Source organism: Scyliorhinus canicula, chromosome 10 (assembly GCF_902713615.1).
Source record: "Scyliorhinus canicula chromosome 10, sScyCan1.1, whole genome shotgun sequence".
NCBI classification, from domain to species: domain Eukaryota; kingdom Metazoa; phylum Chordata; class Chondrichthyes; order Carcharhiniformes; family Scyliorhinidae; genus Scyliorhinus; species Scyliorhinus canicula.
In genome coordinates this window covers 144,240,060-144,261,382 of record NC_052155.1, presented here as the reverse complement: position 1 = coordinate 144,261,382, position 21,323 = coordinate 144,240,060, and the positions used below count along the sequence as shown (strand labels likewise).

The following is a 21,323-nucleotide window of genomic DNA, read 5'->3' as shown; positions in this document are numbered from 1 at the left end:
GAGCCGTTTGGCTGTAAACAAGGTGGCTCCTACTTGGAAGCTTTGGCTTTGCCTTTTCTGTCCAGTTAATGGTCGCTTTGTCAGGAAATAGTGCAAAATAATTAGAGGGAGCTGGTTTCTCCTCCAAAGTGCAATGTCGGTGGGTTACAACACCCGACTGAAGTTGAGTAAAGCCTTGGCTCAAGAGGTGGAAGATCTGTGTGGTGCACTAGCTGAGAGCATGGTGGAGTTGGGAGTGTCGTCATCACCTGTAGAACAGTTGATGGAATTCATCAAGGGGGGGGGTTACGGCACTAACAGCAAGAGATGCAAGAGGACTGGTCCAAGGTGATTGAGGGAAAAGTAGCCCCTCTTCATGGGACTTTGGAATGGGTGGAGAAACGTTTGGAGTTGCAAGACGTGATAATCCAGGAGATGAAAAAGGCGGGATCCGATCCCAGCGACCGGACTGTGTCATTGGAAGCAGAGGTGGCGATGCTAGGAGAGAACTGTAAGGTGTTGAAGGTGAAGGTGGACGGTCAGAATAGGTCCAGGCGGCAGAACTTAATATTTGTGGGACTGCCGGAGGTGGTGGAAGGAACGAGTGTCATGGACTATGTGTCGGGGATGTTAATGAAGCTGGTGGAGGAGGTGATCTTCGAGAAGCCCTGGATGTGGCTGGGGAACACCGGTTGCTGAGACAAAGGCCGAGAGCTGGGAAGCTGTCACGGGCGGTGATCGTCCGGATGCATAAGTTTCAAGAAAAGGAAACGATTCTGAGGAGGGCAAAATCAATAAGAGACTGTAGTTGGGAGACTCAGCAGATTCAAATTTATCAGGACATTGGGGATGACCTAGCCAAGTGACGGATGGGTTTTGACAGTGCCAAGGCAGAGCAAGGTCGGGTTCGGGATGACGTACCCGGCCAAACTCTGGGTGACTTTCTTTTTTTAATATAAATTTAGAGTACTCAATTAATTTTTTCCAATTAAGGGGCAATTTTAGCAGGCCAATCCACCCACCCTGCACATATTTTGGGTTGTGGGGACGAAACCCACGCAAACACAGGGAGACTATGCAAATTCCACACAGACAGTGAACCAGGGCCGGGATCGAACCTGGGATCTCAGCGCCGTGAGGCAGCAGTGCTAACCACTGAGCCACTGTGCTGCCCAGAAACCTCTGGGTGACTTTCAAGGACAAAGAACATTATTTCACAATGTCGGAGGAGACGAAGGACTTTGTTAAGGAGCCTGGTTTGGGGGAGGGCTAATGGTGGGAATTTTTGTCTGCACAATGTTTGTGTTCTGTTTTTGCATATGTTGTTTTTTCTTTAGTTATAGTCGATGGAGGGACGGTTTCTTTCTGCTGCTGGAGAGGGGAAGGGAGAGGGTTTTGGCGGATGTGGGAGGGGGTGCGTCTGGGTAGGGGCTTTCCAAAGGGGGAAGGCAGAGTGTGGGAGGGGTAGTTTGGGCATTGTGGTTCTTTGTGTAGCTGTCCCAGTTGGGAGTTGCCATTCTAGCACCGGTGCTAATAAACAGGAGCAGTGTGGGGGAGGGGGCTGCAGTGGGTAGCCAGGAGAGTGGAGGTAGAAGTGGGGTTAATTGATGGGGTGGTGTGAAGGGAGAGGAATGAGGGATTTGGGGGGTGGGCTGAGGGAGGACCTGGGAGGGGAATGTGCTGAGTGCAGGCGAGAATGGAGAGGGTGGTCATTTTGGGTCGGCCCGGACAAGTTTTGAGTCAAATTGCGATGGTGGACCTTAATAGATGTCCAGTATCATTCGGTGAGGATAGTGATGTGGAATGTGCAGGGGCTGAATGGCCCGATTAAATGGTCTCAGGTGATCACGCACTTGAAAAGCTTAAAGGCGGATGGTCGTTTTCCAGCAGCAGACACATCTGCTGGTGAAGGACCAGATGAGGTTAAGAAAGGAATGAGTGGGGCAGACTTTCCACTCGGGGTTCAATTCAAAGTTTTTTTTTAAACATAGAATATCCATTTTTTTCCCCAATTAAGGGGCAATTTAGCATGGATAATCCACCTATCCTGCACATCTTTGGGTTGTGGGGCTGAGACCCACGCAGACACGGGGAGAATTTGCAAACTCCACACGGACAGTGACCCTGGGCCAGGATCAAACCCGGATCCTTAGCACTGTAGGCAGCAGTGCTAAAGACTGCGCCACCATGCTGCCCTAGGTTCAATTCCAAGTTGTGTGGGATTGTGATTTTGTTTAGTAAAAGGCTGGTATTTGTGGTGGCCAGTGAGATCCGGGAGGATGGTATGTAATGGTGAGCGGGGTCTTGGCATTGTTGTTCTCATGAACAGCTACACGCCCAACCTAGACAATGCTGAATTTGTGAGAATGTTACCATCCATCCCAGATCTGGATTTGCATCAATTGATAATGGGGAGGGGAGCGACATCAACTGCTTTTTAGATCCCAGACGGATAGGTTGAGCGCCAAGTTGGGAATGGGAAAGGAGCTGGGGGTATTCATGGATCAGATAGGGTGTGTATCCATGGAAGTTTAGACAGCCGGGGGAGAGGGAGTTTTCCTTCTTTTCCCACATCCATTGGATATACTCCCAAATAAGATTTTTTTCATGGTGGGAAAAGCAATATTCCCGGGGATTGTGGAAATGGAATATGAAAGTCCAAAGATGTGCGGGTTAGGTAGATTGGCCATGCTAAATTGCCCGTAGTGTCCTAAACATTAAGGTTAAGGGGGGGTTGTTGGGTTACGGGTATAGGGTGGATACGTGGGTTTGAGTAGGGTGATCATTGCTCGGCACAACATCGAGGGCCGAAGGGCCTGTTCTGTGCTGTACTGTTCTATGTTCTATGAAGCAATTGTGATTTTGGACCACGTGCCACATTATGTGGAGGTGAGGTTTGAAACGGGTCGAGTCCAGAGACCTTTGTGGAAGTTTGATTTGATGTTCCTGGTGGACAAGACGTTCTGCAGAATTGTGGCCTCAGTGATAGAGGACGATGTGGAGCTCAACCAAAATGGGGAGGTCTCACCCTCCACGTTCTGGGAAGCGTTGAAGGCAGTGGTCTGGGATGAGGTCATATCCGAGAAGCCCCAAGGGGCAAGATTGAGAGGGCAGAGATAAGAGGGTGGTGGATGTCATCATGGAAGTGGACTGGCATTTAGAGAGGTATTAGCAGAGAGGAAGATGCCACAGGAGGATTTTGTGCTCGGGGGATTCTGGATCTTGATCTTTGAGAACCGTCAGAGATCGTTGGGGGTGAGGATAATGCCAAGTCCATTGGTGACCATCTTCTGAGTTTCTGGAGGGAAGGCGGGGGGGGGGGCGTGTTGTGTTAGTTAAGGGGAGAAAAAGGTAAACATGACAAACTGTTTGCAATTTGGTTGTATTTTTGGATGACTACATGATTCAATTGTGTTTGGAATAAAATATATTTATTTTTTGAAGTTCACCAGTAAGCAGCAATACATCCTGAAGAGAAGTTGAAACAATTGTTGTTTTTAGCTGGGACATTGGTTATTTATGGTGCATTACAAAGCATATACAGTTTAATTTTAACTCAGAACAAACAAATGATACTTAACGCTCTAGACAAAAAGAAAGATCATCTGATGATTGAGAGAGGTAACCTCTGCCAAATGATAACTCACCCCTCTGGTTGTTGCAAGGCATTCTTCATAGCTTTGAGTTGTTGAAAGTGGCAAGACATGTCAGTTGCCAAGACCATCTCAATTACCAGGGTCCGGAGTTCCCTTTGTAGAACGTGAAAAATAATCATGAGCACCTTCTTACAAATTCGACACCACCAGCTAATTATTCTGACATTTCAAACTCCTCTGCATGCAGCATTGACTCCTAAAGGTCAATTCCTCTTTTTGGAAAGGTTAACATTGTCTTCATTTCAAATACCACCCATTATCTGAACTAGTGAAACAGAAGATTGACCTCAGTACAGAAATGAAACATTGTTAAAGTATGAGCCTTTCTCCATTACACAGAAAGGCTATCAATTGGTTTTGTTTGAAAAAATTTTGTAAAAAAATCAAGTGCTTTAGTATATCTGGTAGTAAGTTTAAAATAATTCTATCATTAGATGTCAAAATTTTGGCTGCGGCATGGTGGCATAACGGTTAGCACTGCTGCCTCAAGGCGCTGAGGACCCGGGTTCGATCCCGACCCTGGGTCACTGTCCGTGAGGAGTTTGCACATTCTCTCCGTGTCTGCGTAGGTCTCAACCCAAAACTACCCAAGATGTGTAGGGTAGGTGGATTTGTAATGCTAAATTGCCCCTTAATTGGAAAAAAAGAATCGGGTAGTGTAAATTTATTTTTAAAAAAGATGTCAAGGTTTCGATCTTCCTCAATTCTGCATAACTCTAAGTCAGTTTACAAAATGGTCGTCGATCAATAGCTTTGAAAGAATCTTGTCCTCTCAATTTAAAACTAGATCACCCTTTCTGAGTAGAATCTCCAACACCACTGAATCAACCACTCCCTCTGAATCAATAGCACATTGCTCTACCCCCACGCAGAGAATCATAGAAATGCACAAACATTACAGTGCAGAGGGAAGCCATTTGGCCCATCATTCTTACACCAGCTCTCTGAAAGAGCAATTAACTTAGTGCCATTCCTCCACTTTCTCACTATATTACACATTCTTCCGTTTCAGATAACAGTCTAATTCCCTCTTGAATGTTCCAATTGAATCTGTCTCCACCACATTTTCAGGCAGTGCATTCCAGACCTTAACAATTCACTGTGTGGAATGTTTTTTCTCCTTGTTACGTTTGCTTCTTTTGCTGATTACTTCAAATCTGTGCCCTGTCGTTCTCAATCCTTTCGCAAGTGGGAACAGTTTCTCAATTCAGACCCCGCATGATTTTGAATACCTCAATCAGATCTCCTCTCAGCACTATTTTCGCTGAAGAAAACTGCTCAAACATCTCCAGTCTATCTTTCTGATTCCTCATCCCAGGATCGGTTTCATGAATCTGTTCTACACTCTCAGAATCACAGAATTGTTATGATGCAGAAGGAGGCTATTTGGCCCATTGTGTCAACACCAGGGGCTGGATTCTCCGTTCCGCTGTGCCAGATTTCTGGTTCAGCACGCCGACGGGATGCTCCGTTTCGCCGGCTGGTCAATGGGGTTTCCCATTGTGCGGCAGCCCCATGCCGTCGGGAAACCCCCGGGCTGCCGGCGAAACGGAGAATCCCGACGGTGGAGAATCTAGTCCCAGCTCTCCAATCGAGCATCATGGCTTGGTACCATTCCCAAGGGACTTTCGGTGGCAGCCATGGAGTGAGTGGTCGCACTCAGGGCAGCTCTGGCGCGAAGGCATTTGTTTGAGTTCTCTTCACCCGAAAAAAGGGGAAAATTTTGACAATAAAATGTAGCTGAGGATGTGGAGAAGTCCCCCCAGTGAGTGAAGGTGTGAAGATGATCAGAGACTATGTGGAGTTGAATCAGAAAGGGGAGGTATCGCCACATTTTGGGTGACATTGAAGGTGGTGGCTCAGTGTAGGTTATCTCATTCAAGGCGCACATCGATAGGAGGAGGAGGGAGGAGTATGGGCGATTGTTGGATGAGATAATAATAATCTTTATTGTCACAAGTAGGCTTACATTAACACTACAATGAAGTTACTGTGATAATCCCCTAGTCGCCACGCTCCGGCACTGTTCGGGTACACAGAGGGAGAATTTAAAATGTCCAATTCACCTAACAAGCACGTTCATGACAGAGTTGGCACCATATTTACTGGGGATGTTTAGCGAAGCGCTGGAGAAGGGGGAGCTACCAGAGACACTGAACCAGGTGGCAATCAAGCTAATTACGAAGAAGGGGAAGGACCCAATGGAGTGTGAGCCATATAGGCCCATATCACTGTTGATAGGATTATATTTGTTTATTGTCGCGAGTACCGAGGTACAGTGAAAAGTATTTTTCTGCGAGCAGCTCAACAGATCATTAAGTACATGAAGTAAGCCGGGTGGGTGGGAGGGGTCTTTGATTATGCTGCCCGCTTTCCCCAGGCAGCAGGAGGTGTAAATGGAGTCAATGGATGGTAGGTAGGTTTGTGTGATGGACTGGGTTGTATTTATGACTCTGAAGTTTCTTGCAGTCTTGGGCCGAGCAGTTGCCATACCAGGCTGTGATGCAGCCAGGTAGGATGCTTTCTATGGTACATATGTAAAAGTTGAACATTGATGTGAAAGCGTTGGCTAAGTTAGTGGCGGGAAGATAGAAGGATGCGTTCCATGGGTGGGTTGCAGAGGACCAAACGGGTTTCGTAAAGTGCAAGCAGTTTTCCAGTAACATCAGGCAGTTATTAAATTTGATCATGACCCATCGAAGAGCAGGTACAGGAGGTTGTGGTTTCTATTGACACGGAGAAGGCTTTCAACTAGATGGAGTGGCAGTACCTATTTGAGATGTTGGGAAGGTCTGGGTTTGGGCCGGAGTTTGTAGCATGGGTGTGTCTATTGCACGTGGCCCTGGTGGTGAGTGTACGGACAAACAGGATGAGTTCACGGAGTTTTGGGTCGCACAGTGGAACGAGACAGGGGTGTCCACTGTTGCCGCTGCTTTTCACGCTGGCAATAGAGCCCTTCACGATGACCCTTAGGGATGTAGTAAAGTGGCAGAAGATCGTGAGGGGGAGTAGGGGACACTGGGTGTCGCTACACGCAGGTGACCTGCTGCTGTTCATGTCGGACTCTTTGGAGAATATGGGGAAAGTTATGGACATGCGAGAGAGGATTGGCGCCTTTGAGAGCTATAAGCTGAATATTGGAAAGACTGAGGTGTTTCTGGTGAATGCGACGAGTCGGGGAGCCAATCTTGGGCATTGCCTTTAGGGTAGCCGGGGCAGGTTTAGGTATTTGGGGGTTCAGGTGATGGGGGAGGGGTCGACAGTGTACAAGTGGAACCTGACAACGTTGATGGAAGATGTTCGAGGGGGCTTTAGGAGATAGGATACGTTACAGCTGACACTGACGAGGAGGGTCCAGGTGGTAAAAATGAATGTTCTGCAAAGGTTACTGTTTGTATTCCAGACCCTCCCGATCTTCATTCCGAAGGCCTTTTCCAGGAAATGGATGCAGAGAATTTGGAGTTTATATGGGCGGGGTGGATGAAGAGGACCCTGTTACAGAGGCAGAGGTAGAAAGGGGGGTTAGTGCTACCAAATCTGTTGAAGAGTTTGCAGCTCCCAGATGTGGAAAGGATTGAGGATATATATGGGTGGCTGGCGGAGCGCAGGTTGTAAGGATTAAAGAGAAGTGGAAGGAGGAGGTGTGGGGGGGGGAGATTAGAGATAGTATGGGGAGTGTGGTCTGAGGCAATGCACATGGTGAATTTGACCTCCTCGTGTAAGATGATGAGTTTGATTCAATGTAAGGTGGTGCATATAACTTGGGCGAGGATGAGTGCGTTCTTCGGGGTTGCAGGGGGTGAGAAGTGTGGGCGAAAACCAGCAAATCACAAGCATCTGTTCTGGGGCTGTGAGGTGTTGGGAGATATACTGGGAGGAGGTGTTTGCAATGTTATCATGTATTGGTGTATTGGCCGGGCCGGACCCAATGGTGACGATTTTTGGGGTCTCGGAAATGCCAGAACTGATGGAGGGGAGGAAGGACATCATTGTGGTCTTTGCCTCTGTTACTGCCCACCGAACAACCTTTGAATATGTTTGGAATAAAATACATTTAAAAAACATGACTTAGTACCATTCCTCTGCCTTTTCCTTGTATCCCTGAACAGGGGTACCGCTCCAATTGGTACACTCTGGCAGCTTAGCAAACCCTCTCCATTCCTTCCACGCAAAGGCCCTCACTTTTAAAAAAAAATTTAAAGTACCCAATTCATTTTTCCAATTAAGGGGCAATTTAGTGTGTTCAATCCACCTACCCTGCACATCTTTTGGGTTGTGGGGGCAAAACCCACGCAAACACAGGGAGAGTGTGCAAACTCCACACGGACAGTGATCCAGAGCCGGGATCGAACCTGGGTCCCCGGCGCAGTGAGGCAGCAGGGCAAACCCACTGCGCCACCGTGCTGCCGGACAAAGGCCCTCACTTGCATATGGTTTCTATTCAAATAATCATCTCAGTTCTCTTGAATGCCTCGCTTGAATCTGCCTCCACCACACTTCTAAGCAGTGCATTCTAGACTTGAACAACTCATTGTGTGGAAAATAAATTCTCACATCTTTTGTAAATCACCTTAAATCTGTTAGAACAGTCTCAACCACTCCACCTATCCTCATAATTGAAGTTTGTCATCCCTGGAACCATCCTGGTGAACCTCTTCTGCAACCCTGTGGCTGACCCTCATGAACCCTTGGAGGAACAGGACCTCTCGCCTCGTCTCCACCCCAGTGTTGTCATCCCAGGTTGACATCACCAAACCATGGGGCTGGTCTCCATGAAGACATGGCTGTGCGCGGCGTGGGGTTGGCTGTGCAGGAACGGTTCTAGTGCTGCTGTCACTTGTTAGCAGGGGCCGGGCGAATTAGCCGGTGAACCATGATTTGCGGCGTGAATCCCATGGGGTCTCGCTAAGTGGCCCAATTAACATTTTATAGTGGTGACAGCCTCGCCGGACCGAGCGTCAGGGAGCTCGTGGGATTTCCCGCTCCCTATCACACTTAGAAACATTTTGGTAAAATCATGCCCTAAATGTGCAGGTATCAATTTGTGTGCCTCCAGACATGTTTGAACCATGGTAATAACCAATTAGCCTCATGACCAGACTTTTAAAGAGGCATGTCTAAGTAACACTTGATGTGGAGATGCCGGCGTTGGACTGGGGTGAGCATAGTAAGAAGTCTTACAACACCAGGTTAAAGTCCAACAGGTTTGTTTCAAACACGAGCTTTCGGAGCACGGCTCCTTCTTCAGGTGAATGGAAAGGCTTGTTCCAGAAATGTTTATATAGACACAGTCAGAGATGCCCCGGAATGCGAGCACCTGCAGGCAATCAAATCATCAAAGATGCAGAGAGAGAGATAACTCCAGGTTAAAGAGGTGTGAATTGTCCCAAGCCAGTTCAGTCGGTAGGCCTCTGCAAGTCCAGGCTTGTTGGTGGGGGCCGAATGTAATGCGACATGAATCCCAGATCCCGGTTGAGTCCGCATTCATGCGTGCGGAACTTAGCTATAAGTTTTTGCTCAGCAATTTTGCGTTGTCGCGTCTCCTGAAGGCCTCCTTGTAGAATGCTGACCCGGAGATCAGAGGCTGAATGTCCTTGACTGCTGAAGTGTTCCCCAACTGGAAGGGAACAGTCCTGCCTGTTGATAGTCGCACGATGCCCGTTTATTCGTTGTCGCAGTGTCTGCATGGTCTCGCCAATGTACCACGCTTCGGGACATCCTTTCCTGCAGCGTATGAGGTAGACTACATTGGTCGAGTCGCACGAGTATGCGCCGCGTACCTGGTGGGTGGTGTTTCCACGTGTAATGGTGGTGTCCATGTCGATGATCTGGCATGTCTTGCAGAGATTACCCTGGCAGGGTTTTGTGGTGTTGTGGTTGCTGTTCTGAAGGCTGGGTAATTTGCTGCAAACAATGGTTTGTTTGAGGTTGCGCGGTTGTTTGAAGGCCAGTAGTGGGGGTGTGGGGATGACCTTGGCAAGATGTCCATCCTCGCTGATGATGTGTTGGAGGCTGCGAAGAAGATGTCGTAGTTTCTCCGCCCCAGGAAAGTACTGGACGACGAAGGGTACTCTGTCAGTGGTGTCCCGTGTTTGTCTTCTGAGGAGGTCGGTGCGGTTTTTTTGCTGTGGCGCGGTGGAACTGTCGATCAATGAGTCGAGCGCCATATCCCGTTCGTACGAGGGCATCTTTCAGCATCTGTAGGTGTCTGTTGCGCTCCTCCTTGTCTGAGCAGATCCTGTGTATACGGAGGGCTTGTCCATAGGGGATGGCTTCTTTAATGTGTTTCGGGTGAAAGCTGGAGAAGTGGAGCATCGTGAGATTATCTGTGGGCTTGCGGTAAAGCGAGGTGCTGAGGTGACCGTCCTTGATGGAGACGAGTGTGTCCAAGAATGGAACTGAATTTGGAGAATAGTCCATGGTGAGTTTGATGGTGGGATGGAACTTATTGATGTCATCGTGTAGTCGTTTCAGTGATGTCTCGCCGTGGGTCCAAAGGAAAAAAATGTCATCGATGTATCTGGTGTATAGCATCGGTTGAAAGTCCTGTGTGGTGAGGAAGTCCTGTTCAAACTTGTGCATGAAGATGTTGGCATATTGAGGTGCAAATTTGGTCCCCATGGCTGTTCCGTGCGTCTGGATGAAGAATTTGTTGTCGAAGGTGAAGACGTTGTGGTCTAGAATGAAACGGATGAGTTGCAGAATTGCGTCTGGAGATTGGCAGTTGTCGGTGTTGAGGACTGAGGCTGTTGCAGCAATGCCGTCGTCATGGGGGATGCTGGTGTAGAGTGCCGAGACATCCATTGTGACGAGGAATGTTCCTGGTTCAACTGGTCCATGGGTGCTGAGTTTCTGTAGGAAGTCCGTCGTGTCGCGACAGAAGCTGGGTGTACAAGTAACACTTGTTTTCATCCTGTCCCCCAAAGTGAAATCTATTTAAAAAGCCGAGTATATCTTTTCAACACCCTCATCAACTTGTCCTACTACCTTCAAAGGTTAGTGTACCTTAGCCTTCAGATCTCTCTGTTCCCATATCCATTGTTAAATTGTGCCATTTCCTTTCCAAAATACATCACTTGAAATTTCTTAGCATTAAATTTTATCTGCCATGTGTCTGCTCATTTCATCAGTCTGGCTGAACACTCCATACTACTTGGTACATTTCCAATCTTTTCATTATCTGTAAATATTGAAATGCCTCCATTATAAGTAAGATATATTTTAAAAAGTGTCTTAATATCTGAGCAATGCTACTATATACTTCTCTCCAGCCGGGAAAACAATCATTCGCTTCTACACCTTAAAACATAGAAACTAGAAGCAGGAGGTGGCCATTCGGCATTTTGAGCTTGCTCCTGCTTTCAATATGATCATAGCCATATTCCCTTGTTGCCTTTAACATCAAAAAAAAAAAATTATCGTTAACATTTTTCAGCTGTTCACTCATAAGAACATAAGAACTAGGAGCAGGAGTAGGCCATCTGGCCCCTCGAGCCTGCTCCGCCATTCAATTAGATCATGGCTGATCTTTTGTGGACTCAGCTCCACTTTCCAGCCCGAACACCATAACCCTTAATCTCTTTATTCTTCAAAAAACTATCTATCTTTACCTTAAAAACATGTAATGAAGGAGCCTCAACTGCTTCACTGGGCAAGGAATTCCATAGATTCACAACCCTTTGGGTGAAGAAGTTCCTCCTAAACTCCGTCCTAAATCTACTTCCCCTTATTTTGAGGCTATGTCCCCTAGTTCTGCTGTCACCCGCCAGTGGAAACAACCTGCCCGCATCTATCCTATCTATTCCCTTCATAATTTTAAATGTTTCTATAAGATCCCCCCTCATCCTTCTAAATTCCAATGAGTACAGTCCCAGTCTACTCAACCTCTCCTCATAATCCAACCCCTTCAGCTCTGGGATTAACCTAGTGAATCTCCTCTGCACACCCTCCAGCGCCAGTACGTCCTTTCTCAAGTAAGGAGACCAAAACTGAACACAATACTCCAGGTGTGGCCTCACTAACACCTTATACAATTGCAACATAACCTCCCTAGTCTTAAACTCCATCCCTCTCGCAATGAAGGACAAAATTTCATTTGCCTTCTTAATCACCTGTTGCACTTGTAAACCAACCTTCTGTGACTCATGCACTAGCACACCCAAGTCTCTCTGAAAAGCGGCATGCTTTAATATTTTATCGTTTAAATAATAATCCCGTTTGCAGTTATTCCTACCAAAATGGATAACCTCACATTTGTCAACATTGTATTCCATCTGCCAGACCCTAGCCCATTCACTTAACCTATCCAAATCCCTCTGCAGACTTCCAGTATCCTCTGCACTTCTCGCTTTACCACTCCATAGAACCATAGAATCACTACAGTACATAAGGAGGCTATTCGAGTCTGCACCAACCCTATGAAAGAGCAACCTAGCTCGGCAAAATTCCAATTATTTCCTACTTATTACAGAACACTACCCTGACCCTAACTCTAGTACCCCTAACACTAATTACACTAACCCTAATGAAAGTTAGGCCAAATTGTGCAATTTTAAGTCACATTTGCTGCTCTAATTTGTAGATATACGATATCTGTACATGTTAATACATGATTAGTTAATGTGCAGTCAGTACAGACAGATGATCACTACATGGCAATACAAACAGGCTCTTTCTGTAGGTTAGTGTGTGGGTAGTGCAGCTAGAGTAAAGACCTGATAGATCAGAGTGTAGTGTATTATCATAATTGTCATAATCTAATCTTAGTTAATTATATTACTAGTCAAGGTATTAAAGTGAAATAACTCACAAGTATATTATTTTATTACTAAATAAATAATTTGTCATCAACTGGATGACTTGGACTGTTTATCATCAAGTTAAATACAACTCGGCAAGACAATATTTATATTATATTTCTGTAATATAACATGGTACCATGTAAAAACAAGATTTAAGAACAACTAGTAGTAAGATTAGGAAGGAAATGAAAAGTTCTGATACCGACTGTTCGACTGTGGTCGTCCTCGCAGCAAACAGATCCTCGACAGCAAATTGATTTGATGGACCACGTGCAGGCTCCAAGACAGCTGAAAACTACCGGTAACTTAAATCTTAATTCGAAGTTATTTAAACAACAATTCCAGCTCTATTTGGAAGCTTAGGACTTAAATCCAGCCTCTGAAGCTGGACGGATAGCTTTGCTTCTGTCAATGGCAAGTCAGCAAGCTGGAGAAATATATAATTCATTCATATATGCCGAAGGTGAAGACAAAAGTAAATTTGGAATGATTGCTGCAAAATTTTATGATCATTGCAAACTGCAGACAAATTAAATACTGGAGCGTTTCAGGTTTCACAAGCGGTTACAGAAAAATGGCAAATCGATCACTAGCTTTATCACTGAGCTAAAACTTCTAGCGCAGACTTGTACTTTTGCTGGTTTACATGACTTTTTGATCAGAGATCAAATCATTTATGGGCTGAATGATGAAAGCCGAAGAGAAGCATTATTACGGCAGAATGATTTAACTCTAAAAGTTGCAACAGAAAAATGCCTTTCACACGAGCAGAGTAAAATACCAATACTTGGAATTTTATCACCGAGAAAAGAGTGTGAAAGTCCACCACGAGGTTGAGAATGTTAAAATGGTGTCTCAAACAGCAAAAAAGCACGTTCGGGATGGCAGCTATCTTGCGCGTGCATTCAATAGCTGGGGCATACGCAGTTCATTCAGAAATGTGAGACTCAACAGAAGAAGTCTGCGCATAAGCGAACGTCACTCATGAGTCAGTGAGACGACGTCATGACGTGCTGCAGATTTGGTAACGCCCACTGAAAGGGGAATTGCCCTGCTCAGGTGTTTAAAGTGCTCAAAACTAAACCACTTTGCTTCTCAGTGTAAATCAACAGCAGTTAGCCTCAATACTACTCAGAAAAAGCATTTCAATGTTAGATCCATCGAGAAAACAGAAAATAAGATTTCACCAAGAAATTTCTCAGAAGATGATGAAAATTTTTCTCTGGAAAATACAATTTTTGTTGGAATCATTGAATCAACAAAGGATCTTCCTTCAGCATTCAAAGGATCTTCAAACAACAACAAAGGTACTTCAATCAACAACAAAGGACCTTCAATCAACAAAGAAGGCTCCTCATCGAATTAACTTGATTTAATAACGAGAATGAATGGACAACGACTGTACATGTGAATAACAGCCTGATATTAATCAAACGTACAAAATTGGCAGAATCTCTCATCAAATCAAGATTATACCTGCGGCAAGATATTAAAAGATTATAATGGTAATATGATTGTGTCACATGGCTCGTGCCATGTCAACGTTAGCAGTTGTCAACAAAGAAGTGCAGAAAACACTTTGTTTTGAAATTGTGGATGATCGCAAATCTTCTCTATTAGATGATCAAGCATGCAAGGAGTTTCAGTTAATTCAAAGAATCTTCATGCACACAAATGAGACATCACGGTTGGAAGAAGACATTCAACTGTTACTCAGTGAATACCCTGAAGTGTTACGGCACATTGCCATATCAGTACAAAAATTTGATAAAACCTATCATCCATCTGTCAAGAAGAGTTCCAGCACCTCTATGAGAGAGATTAAAAGCTCAATTATAGAGATTGCAATCTCAAAGCATAATATCCAAAGTTATGCAACTGGCTGACTGGGTCAGGTCCTTGGTTTGTGTAAAAAAAAGTCAGGAGATTGGACGCATCACAAGGTTTTTGGCAGATGCCGCTCGACGACTCCAGCAAACTACTCTGTACATTAAACACAACTTTTGGAAGGTACTGCTTTAATAGAATGCCCTTCGGGGTCATCTCCACCTCAGAGATTTTTCACCAAATTATGGAACAAATAACTGAAAACATAGATGGTGTTCGAGTCTATGTGGATGACATCATTATATGGTCAACCACTGAGGAAGACCATATTGCAAGGCTTAGGAAAGTATTTCACCAAATACATCAATCTGGTTTAAAATTGAACCAGTTTAAATGCACATTTGTTACCTCGTTGTTAAAATTTTTAGGTGATACTATCTCAGCTAAAGGTGTCAGACCGGATGAAGAAAAGATATAAGCAATACTACAAATGCAGCAACCAAAAGACAAGAAAGCTGTACTTAGGGTTCTTGGGTTCTTAAATTTCCTCGGGAAAATCATCTCCAACTTATCTTCAAGAACTATTGCTCTACTAAACTTGATCAGAAAAAATACTGATTTTGAGTGGACTCCACGTTGTCATGTGAGAAATGGGTGTTTAAGAAATGTACCTTTACGAAATGGGTGTTGATCAGTGATATCAGAGTGTGGGTGGAGCTGGGCTGTCTGTCAGCTTTTTACTTTAGTTTTCAGCTGTTTGCCTCAGGGTGTGTTTTAGTTTTGTTTTCAGTGTTGGAGCTGAAGCCAGGCCAAGCAGGTGTATTGTTGATCTCTCTGCCATGAAAAGACTATCTCTTGATCATTTGGTGAATTCAGAATTATAAATGTTCTCAGTAGTGAATGTAAACCTAATGTGCTTCTGTTAAAAAGTGTTTATTTTGTCTTCTGGGATGTTGTTTGGGAAGTTATTAAGCATTACTTAGTGTTGAATCCTTTGGGGGTTGTATTTGAATTAATGGTTGCTAAGATGTTCACTGTACGTTTTAAAAAGGTTAACTTGAGTTCATAGAATAAACATTGTTTTGCTTAAAAAAAAACTTTTCCATTTCTGCTGTACTCCTGTACCACGCGTGTAGAGTGGGCCGTGTGCTCCCATACCACAATCTATTAAACGTTGTGGGTCAGGTGAACTCCATGATACACTTTGGGGTTCTCTAAACCCTGGCCCATAACAACGTCATCATGCAAAATGACTGGACCTCAAACAGCAATTAATCAAAGCTCCAAGTTTAAATTTGTTCGATCCAACTCAACCCACAAATATCTCATCAGATCCAAGTCAAGATGGCATTGGTGCAGTTTTACTTCAGCAAAATGACCAGACCAATTGGATTCCAATAGCATACGCATCTAGAAAGATGACCACCACAGAGTGTAGGTATGCGCAAATAGAAAAAGAATGTCTAGGACTAGTAACAGGCATCACTAAGATTCATGACTATATGTATGGTCTACATAAGTTCATAGTTGAGACTGATCATCGACCTCAGTAAATATAGAGAAAAGCGTCAATGATATGACACCAAGATTACAGAGAATGATGATGGCGTTGAGGAGGTATGATTTTACTTTAATCTATACTCCTGGCTAAGGTCTCACAATTGCAGATATACTTTCAAGATCTATAAATACCGAAAATCTACCACTTAAATCCATCAACGACGTAGATGCTCAGTTGCAGTTCTTTCGAGAAACACTTCCTGCATCAGATGAAAAGCTGAAGCAGATACGTGAAGTTACACAAAAAGATGTAACCTTGCTTAGAGTTATCAATCATCTACAGCATGGGTGGCTAAAAGGACACTGTCCTCAGCATCAAAGTATTCAAGCAGGACTTATTGTGGTAGATGGTATGCTATTAAGAAATGACAAGATTGTCATTCCATCAAATCTCAGGTCAGAAATGCTCAGGAAAATACATGAAGGACATCTCGGCATCAAGAAGTGCAAAAGAGGAGCTAGGCAAGCTGTGTACTGCCCGCGCATAAAAAAATACATCGCAGAAATGATAATGTTATGTTCGACATGTCAAAGGCATCAACCAGCACAATGCAAAGAAACACTACTACAACATGATATGGGCGAAAGTAGGCATTGACTTGTTCCATGCTAGTGGAAATGACTATGTTCTTGTCATTGATTATTATTCCAACTTTCCGGAAGTAATGAGACTACCTGATCTCACTCTACAGCAGTGATCAAAGCATGTCAGGACATTTTTGAGTCATTGCATTCCGCAAACTGTCAAGTCAGATAATAGTCCGTTCTTTGCAAGCTGGGAGTGGATGGAATTTTCAAGAACATATAACTTCAATCACAATACTTCAAGTCCCCATTTTCCTCAATCAAATGGAAGGGTGGAAAAAGGTGTACACATTGTGAAGCAATTGTTAAGCAAAGCAAGAGATACACAATCACATTTTTATTTGGTTTTACTATCATACAGAGCCTCTCCGTTAAACTCAGGTTTATCTTCAGCTCAAATGTTGTACAATCGTGAAATTAGAACAACATTACGGGCCTCACGGTAGCATGGTGGTTAGCATCAATGCTTCACAGCTCCAGGGTCCCAGGTTCGATTCCTGGCTGGGTCACTGTCTGTGTGGAGTCTGCACGTCCTCCCCGTGTGTGCGTGGGTTTCCTCCGGGTGCTCCGGTTTCCTCCCACAGTCCAAAGATGTGCGGGTTAGGTGGATTGGCCATGCTAAATTGCCCGTAGTGTAAGGTTAATGGGGGGGATTGTTGGGTTACGGGTATACGGGTTACGTGGGTTTAAGTAGGGTGATCATTGCTCGGCACAACATCGAGGGCCGAAGGGCCTGTTCTGTGCTGTACTGTTCTATGTCTATGTCTATTACCGAAAATTCATGGTGATCCAGATCAACTGGGTGTGCTGAAAGAAATCCAACAGCAACGTGAAAAACAACAAAGTTACTAAGGCACGCAAAACCACTAAAACCTCGTACAACATACGGCGTTGTTAGAATCAGATGTCCTGATGCAGGATGGTCTGATACTGCTATGCTTATCAGGCAAATATCACCACACTCCTACATAATCAGAACTGGAGAAGGTGGATTGATTAGATGGAACAGGCGTGACATTTTAAAAGTTCACATTCGTCAACCTATGTTTCCAAATTTGAATCTGAACCAATCTTTAAATCAGCATGTGAATATCAAACAACCTGTTGAAAGTGAACAGCAGAACATTAAAGTGTTGACTTCTCCAATCAAATTGAGAAGCTCTAAAAGATGTAGAAGGAAAGCGAATAATTTGAATTTATGAACATTTGAATGTTTGATTGATAACTAATGTACAATGCATTGCAGAATACTGCATTTCAGATGTACAATTTACTTTATCATGTATATAGAAAAGTGCAACACAAAAAAAGGGGGATGTTGTGATCTCTGTACATGTTAATACATGATTAGTTAATGTGCAGTCAGTATAGACGGATGCTCACTAGATGGCAACACCAACAGGACCTATATAAGGAGTTTCCTGCTCTTTTTGTAGGTTAGTGTGTGTGTAGTGCAGCTAGAGTAAAGACAATGCAGATCAGAGTATTGTGTATTATCTAGTCCTAGTTAATTATATTACTAGTTAAAGTAAGGGCATTTAAAAATTTATTGGATAAGCATATGGATGATAAGGGCATAGTGTAGGTTAGGTGGCCTTTAGTTTTTTTCCATGTCGGTGCAACATCGAGGGCCGAAGGGCCTGTACTGCGCTGTATCGTTCTATGTTCTATGTTCTAGGAAAGTGAACAATATACTCACAAGTATATTGTTTTATTACTCAATAAATACTTTGTCATCAACTGGAAGACTTTGACTGTTTATCATCAAGTTAAATACATCTCGGCAAGACAATGAGTAATATTTATATTACATTTCTGTAATATAACACAATATGCTACCAAATTTTTTGCACGCACGCTTTGTACGCAGATATAGCAAGCTTACAGGTTTGTGGCATAGCAGCAGCAACCCGCCTCTTTTACAGCAGCACTGTGTGATTTTTATCAAATTTAGAGTACCCAATTATTTTTTTCCCAATTAAGGGGCAATTTAGAGTATCCAATCCACCTGCCCTGGGTTGTGGGGGTGCACAACCCACGCAGAAACAGGGAGAATGTGCAAACGCCTCACAGTCAGTGACCCCGGGGCCAGGATCAAACCCGGGTCCTCAATGCCATGAGGCGATAGTGCTAACCACTGTGCGACCCCTATATTCCTGGCTTCGTTTTTTTCAAAATTATTTTTGTACAATTAAGGGGCAATTTAGCGTTGCTAATCCACCTGGGCTGAACATCTTTGGGTTGTGGGGGTGAGACCCACGCAGACACGGGGAGACTATGCAAACTCCACCAGAGTGACCTGGGGCCAGGATCGAACCCGGGTCCTCGGCGCCGAGGGACAGCAGTACTAACCACTGCGATACCATGCTGCCTGCAGCACCAGGTGATGTTTTATTACTTTTTACAAAACGTATCCTGACACTGACCCTATCCCTAACCCTAATCTTACCAAATCCCACTTTTGAGATACCAATTATATCATTGGTGCTGGGCAGGAGTAATCGGAACAGGAGATCCCATTGGCGTAAACCACATTTGGGGACCGCACCTAGCCTGCACATCCCTGGATACTAAAGGCCAATTTACCATGGCCAATCCACATAACCTGCACTTCTTTCGACTGTGGGACGAATCCGGAGCACTCGGAGGAAACCCGCACAGACACGGGGAGAAAGTACAAACTCCACACAGACAATCACTCGAGTATGGAATTGAAACCGGGTCCCTGGAGCTGTGAGGCAGCAGTGATAACCACTGTTGCACCATGTCACCCCTAATGTCCAATGTCAGAAGATGACAAACGACCTGAAATGAGCTACAAGGGTCTCCTGGCATCAGTTCCACCTACCACCCCTCAAACTCCCAAATTCCCAAAGTTCACTGGCTGGCACCTTGCACCCTCTCCACATCCAATCTTCGAGCTTGTTCCTCAGCACCTCCTGGCAACCAGCATCACAAACCCTTCATGAGCAAGTGCGGTGCCCACATATGCCACCTTCTATAGACCTCCCGATCCATCAAGCATGTGGCTCACAATGTCCTCTCTTTGTCACTGCAGGTGAAGATAGCCCACAATAAACGGGAAGGGGCAAAGACGGGGGATGAATTACCAGAGGTCCAAGTCCTCACCCCTTATGGGGTACAGGCCCTGGTGTTTGCAGGTTTGACCGAGGAGACAAGTCACCGACAGCGGGGTTGGCCTGCCTCATAGAAGTGCGGATCCACAGCCCCTTCACCCAGATGACCAGTCTCAAATGAATAGTTCAAGTCAGCCAAAATAAATCTACATGTCCACTGTCTCGCAGGATGAAATGAAAATCACTTATTGTCATGAGTAGGCTTCAATTAAGTTACTGTGAAAAGCCCCTAGTCACCACATTCCGGCGCCTGTCCGGGGGCGCTGGTACGGGAATCGAACCGTGCTGCTGGCCTGCTTGGTCTGCTTTAAAAGCCAGCGATTTAGCCCAGTGAGCTAAACCAGCCCCATATCTCACGAGGATGGATCACCCAACGTCATTCCCCTCACTCCTATCCCGCCATTTTGAACTTGACTGAAGCTTCAGGTGCAAAACTCAGCGGCCAGTTAGACAAGATTTTCATGGAGTAGCACATATGGACGCTCCACCCACTTCCATTGAAGGTGTTCAGTGGGTTGGCTGATATACAGTAAAATGTTTAAGGATGGCACTGAGTGAGAAGGCACATTGATAGAATAGGATTCATGGCATAGAACAGGTCATTCACCTAACCAATACATGCCAATGTGTATGCTCCACTCAAGCTTCCTCACATTTTTCCTCACTGAAATTCACCATCGTAACCCTTTATTTCCTTCTACGCTTGTCCAACTTTCTCTTAAATGCATCTACACTATTAATTTCATCCACTCTTTCTGATAATAAATTCCACATTCTCACCACTCTTTGGGCAAAGAGATTTCTTCTTGAATTCCCTCCTGGATTTCTTGGTGGCTATCTTATTCTGATTGCCTCCAGTTTTGCTCTTTTCCAAAACAGGGACATTCTCACCATATTTAATCTATTGACACCTTTCATAATATTAAATACCTCTTTAACGTCACGTCTCAGTCTTCCGTTTTTGAGAGAAAAGGAACCCTCTTCATCAATCCATTTCTGATACACACCCCCTTGCATTTTTTGCTATCATCCTTGTAAATTTTCTCTGCACCCTCTCCAGTGCAGTTAACTCCTTTTTATAATGTCGCAACCAGAAATGCACACAATACCCATAAATGTGGTTTAACAATGGCTTGATAACAAGTTTAACATGACTCCTTTTCAATTTTTGGATGTCCTAGTGGAGGAGGTTTCGAGGAGGAGCAATTTCCTATGTCCTCAGGAGAGGCAAGGATGCCACCTCATCCTCCCAGTCCATTGCTCTTGTAGCACCTTGTCTATTCTGCCTGCCATTATGCCCTAAACCCATTCCTCCTAGCGACATGGTGGAACCCCACTTTTTCCTGTTGATTCCTATAAGGAGGAATAGCACAGGAAAGTCACCTTGACTTGACAAGATGCACCCAAGAGTATGGAGGGAAATATCGGCAAAAGTTGCACAATCTTCATTCGGGTGGTGTCAGAGGACTGCAAATGTTGCATCCCTGTTCAAAAAGAATGTAACGATCAGCTCAGCAACTACAGGCCAGTCAGTTTAATCGTGTCGGTGGGGAAGCTTTTGGTGATGATAATTTGAGACAATATTAATGGTCACTTGAGCAAATGCAGGTCAATTAAGAAAACCCATTACAGATTTGTGAAAGGCAAATTGTCCTTAATTAACTTGATTGAGCTTTTTGATGAGGTAACAGAGACCATGGATGAGAGTAATGCAGTTGATGTCATGGACATGTCTTTTGGTACAGTCCTATATAATAGACATGTCAGCAAAGCTGAAG

The 21,323-nt window shown here is 44.6% G+C and overlaps 1 protein-coding gene across 4 annotated transcripts in view; it reads right to left on the bottom strand.

Annotated features, from left to right (window-relative positions):
• LOC119972695 (calcium/calmodulin-dependent 3',5'-cyclic nucleotide phosphodiesterase 1A-like) overlaps nucleotides 1-21,323 on the bottom strand; it is a 782,449-nt gene that overhangs the window by 255,540 nt on the left and 505,586 nt on the right. For all 4 annotated transcript variants that reach the window (XM_038809816.1, XM_038809818.1, XM_038809817.1 and 1 more), the window contains one exon: nucleotides 3,627-3,728. In XM_038809816.1, coding sequence (XP_038665744.1) covers nucleotides 3,627-3,728 — 102 coding nt within the window. The remainder of the gene's footprint in view (nucleotides 1-3,626; nucleotides 3,729-21,323) is intronic.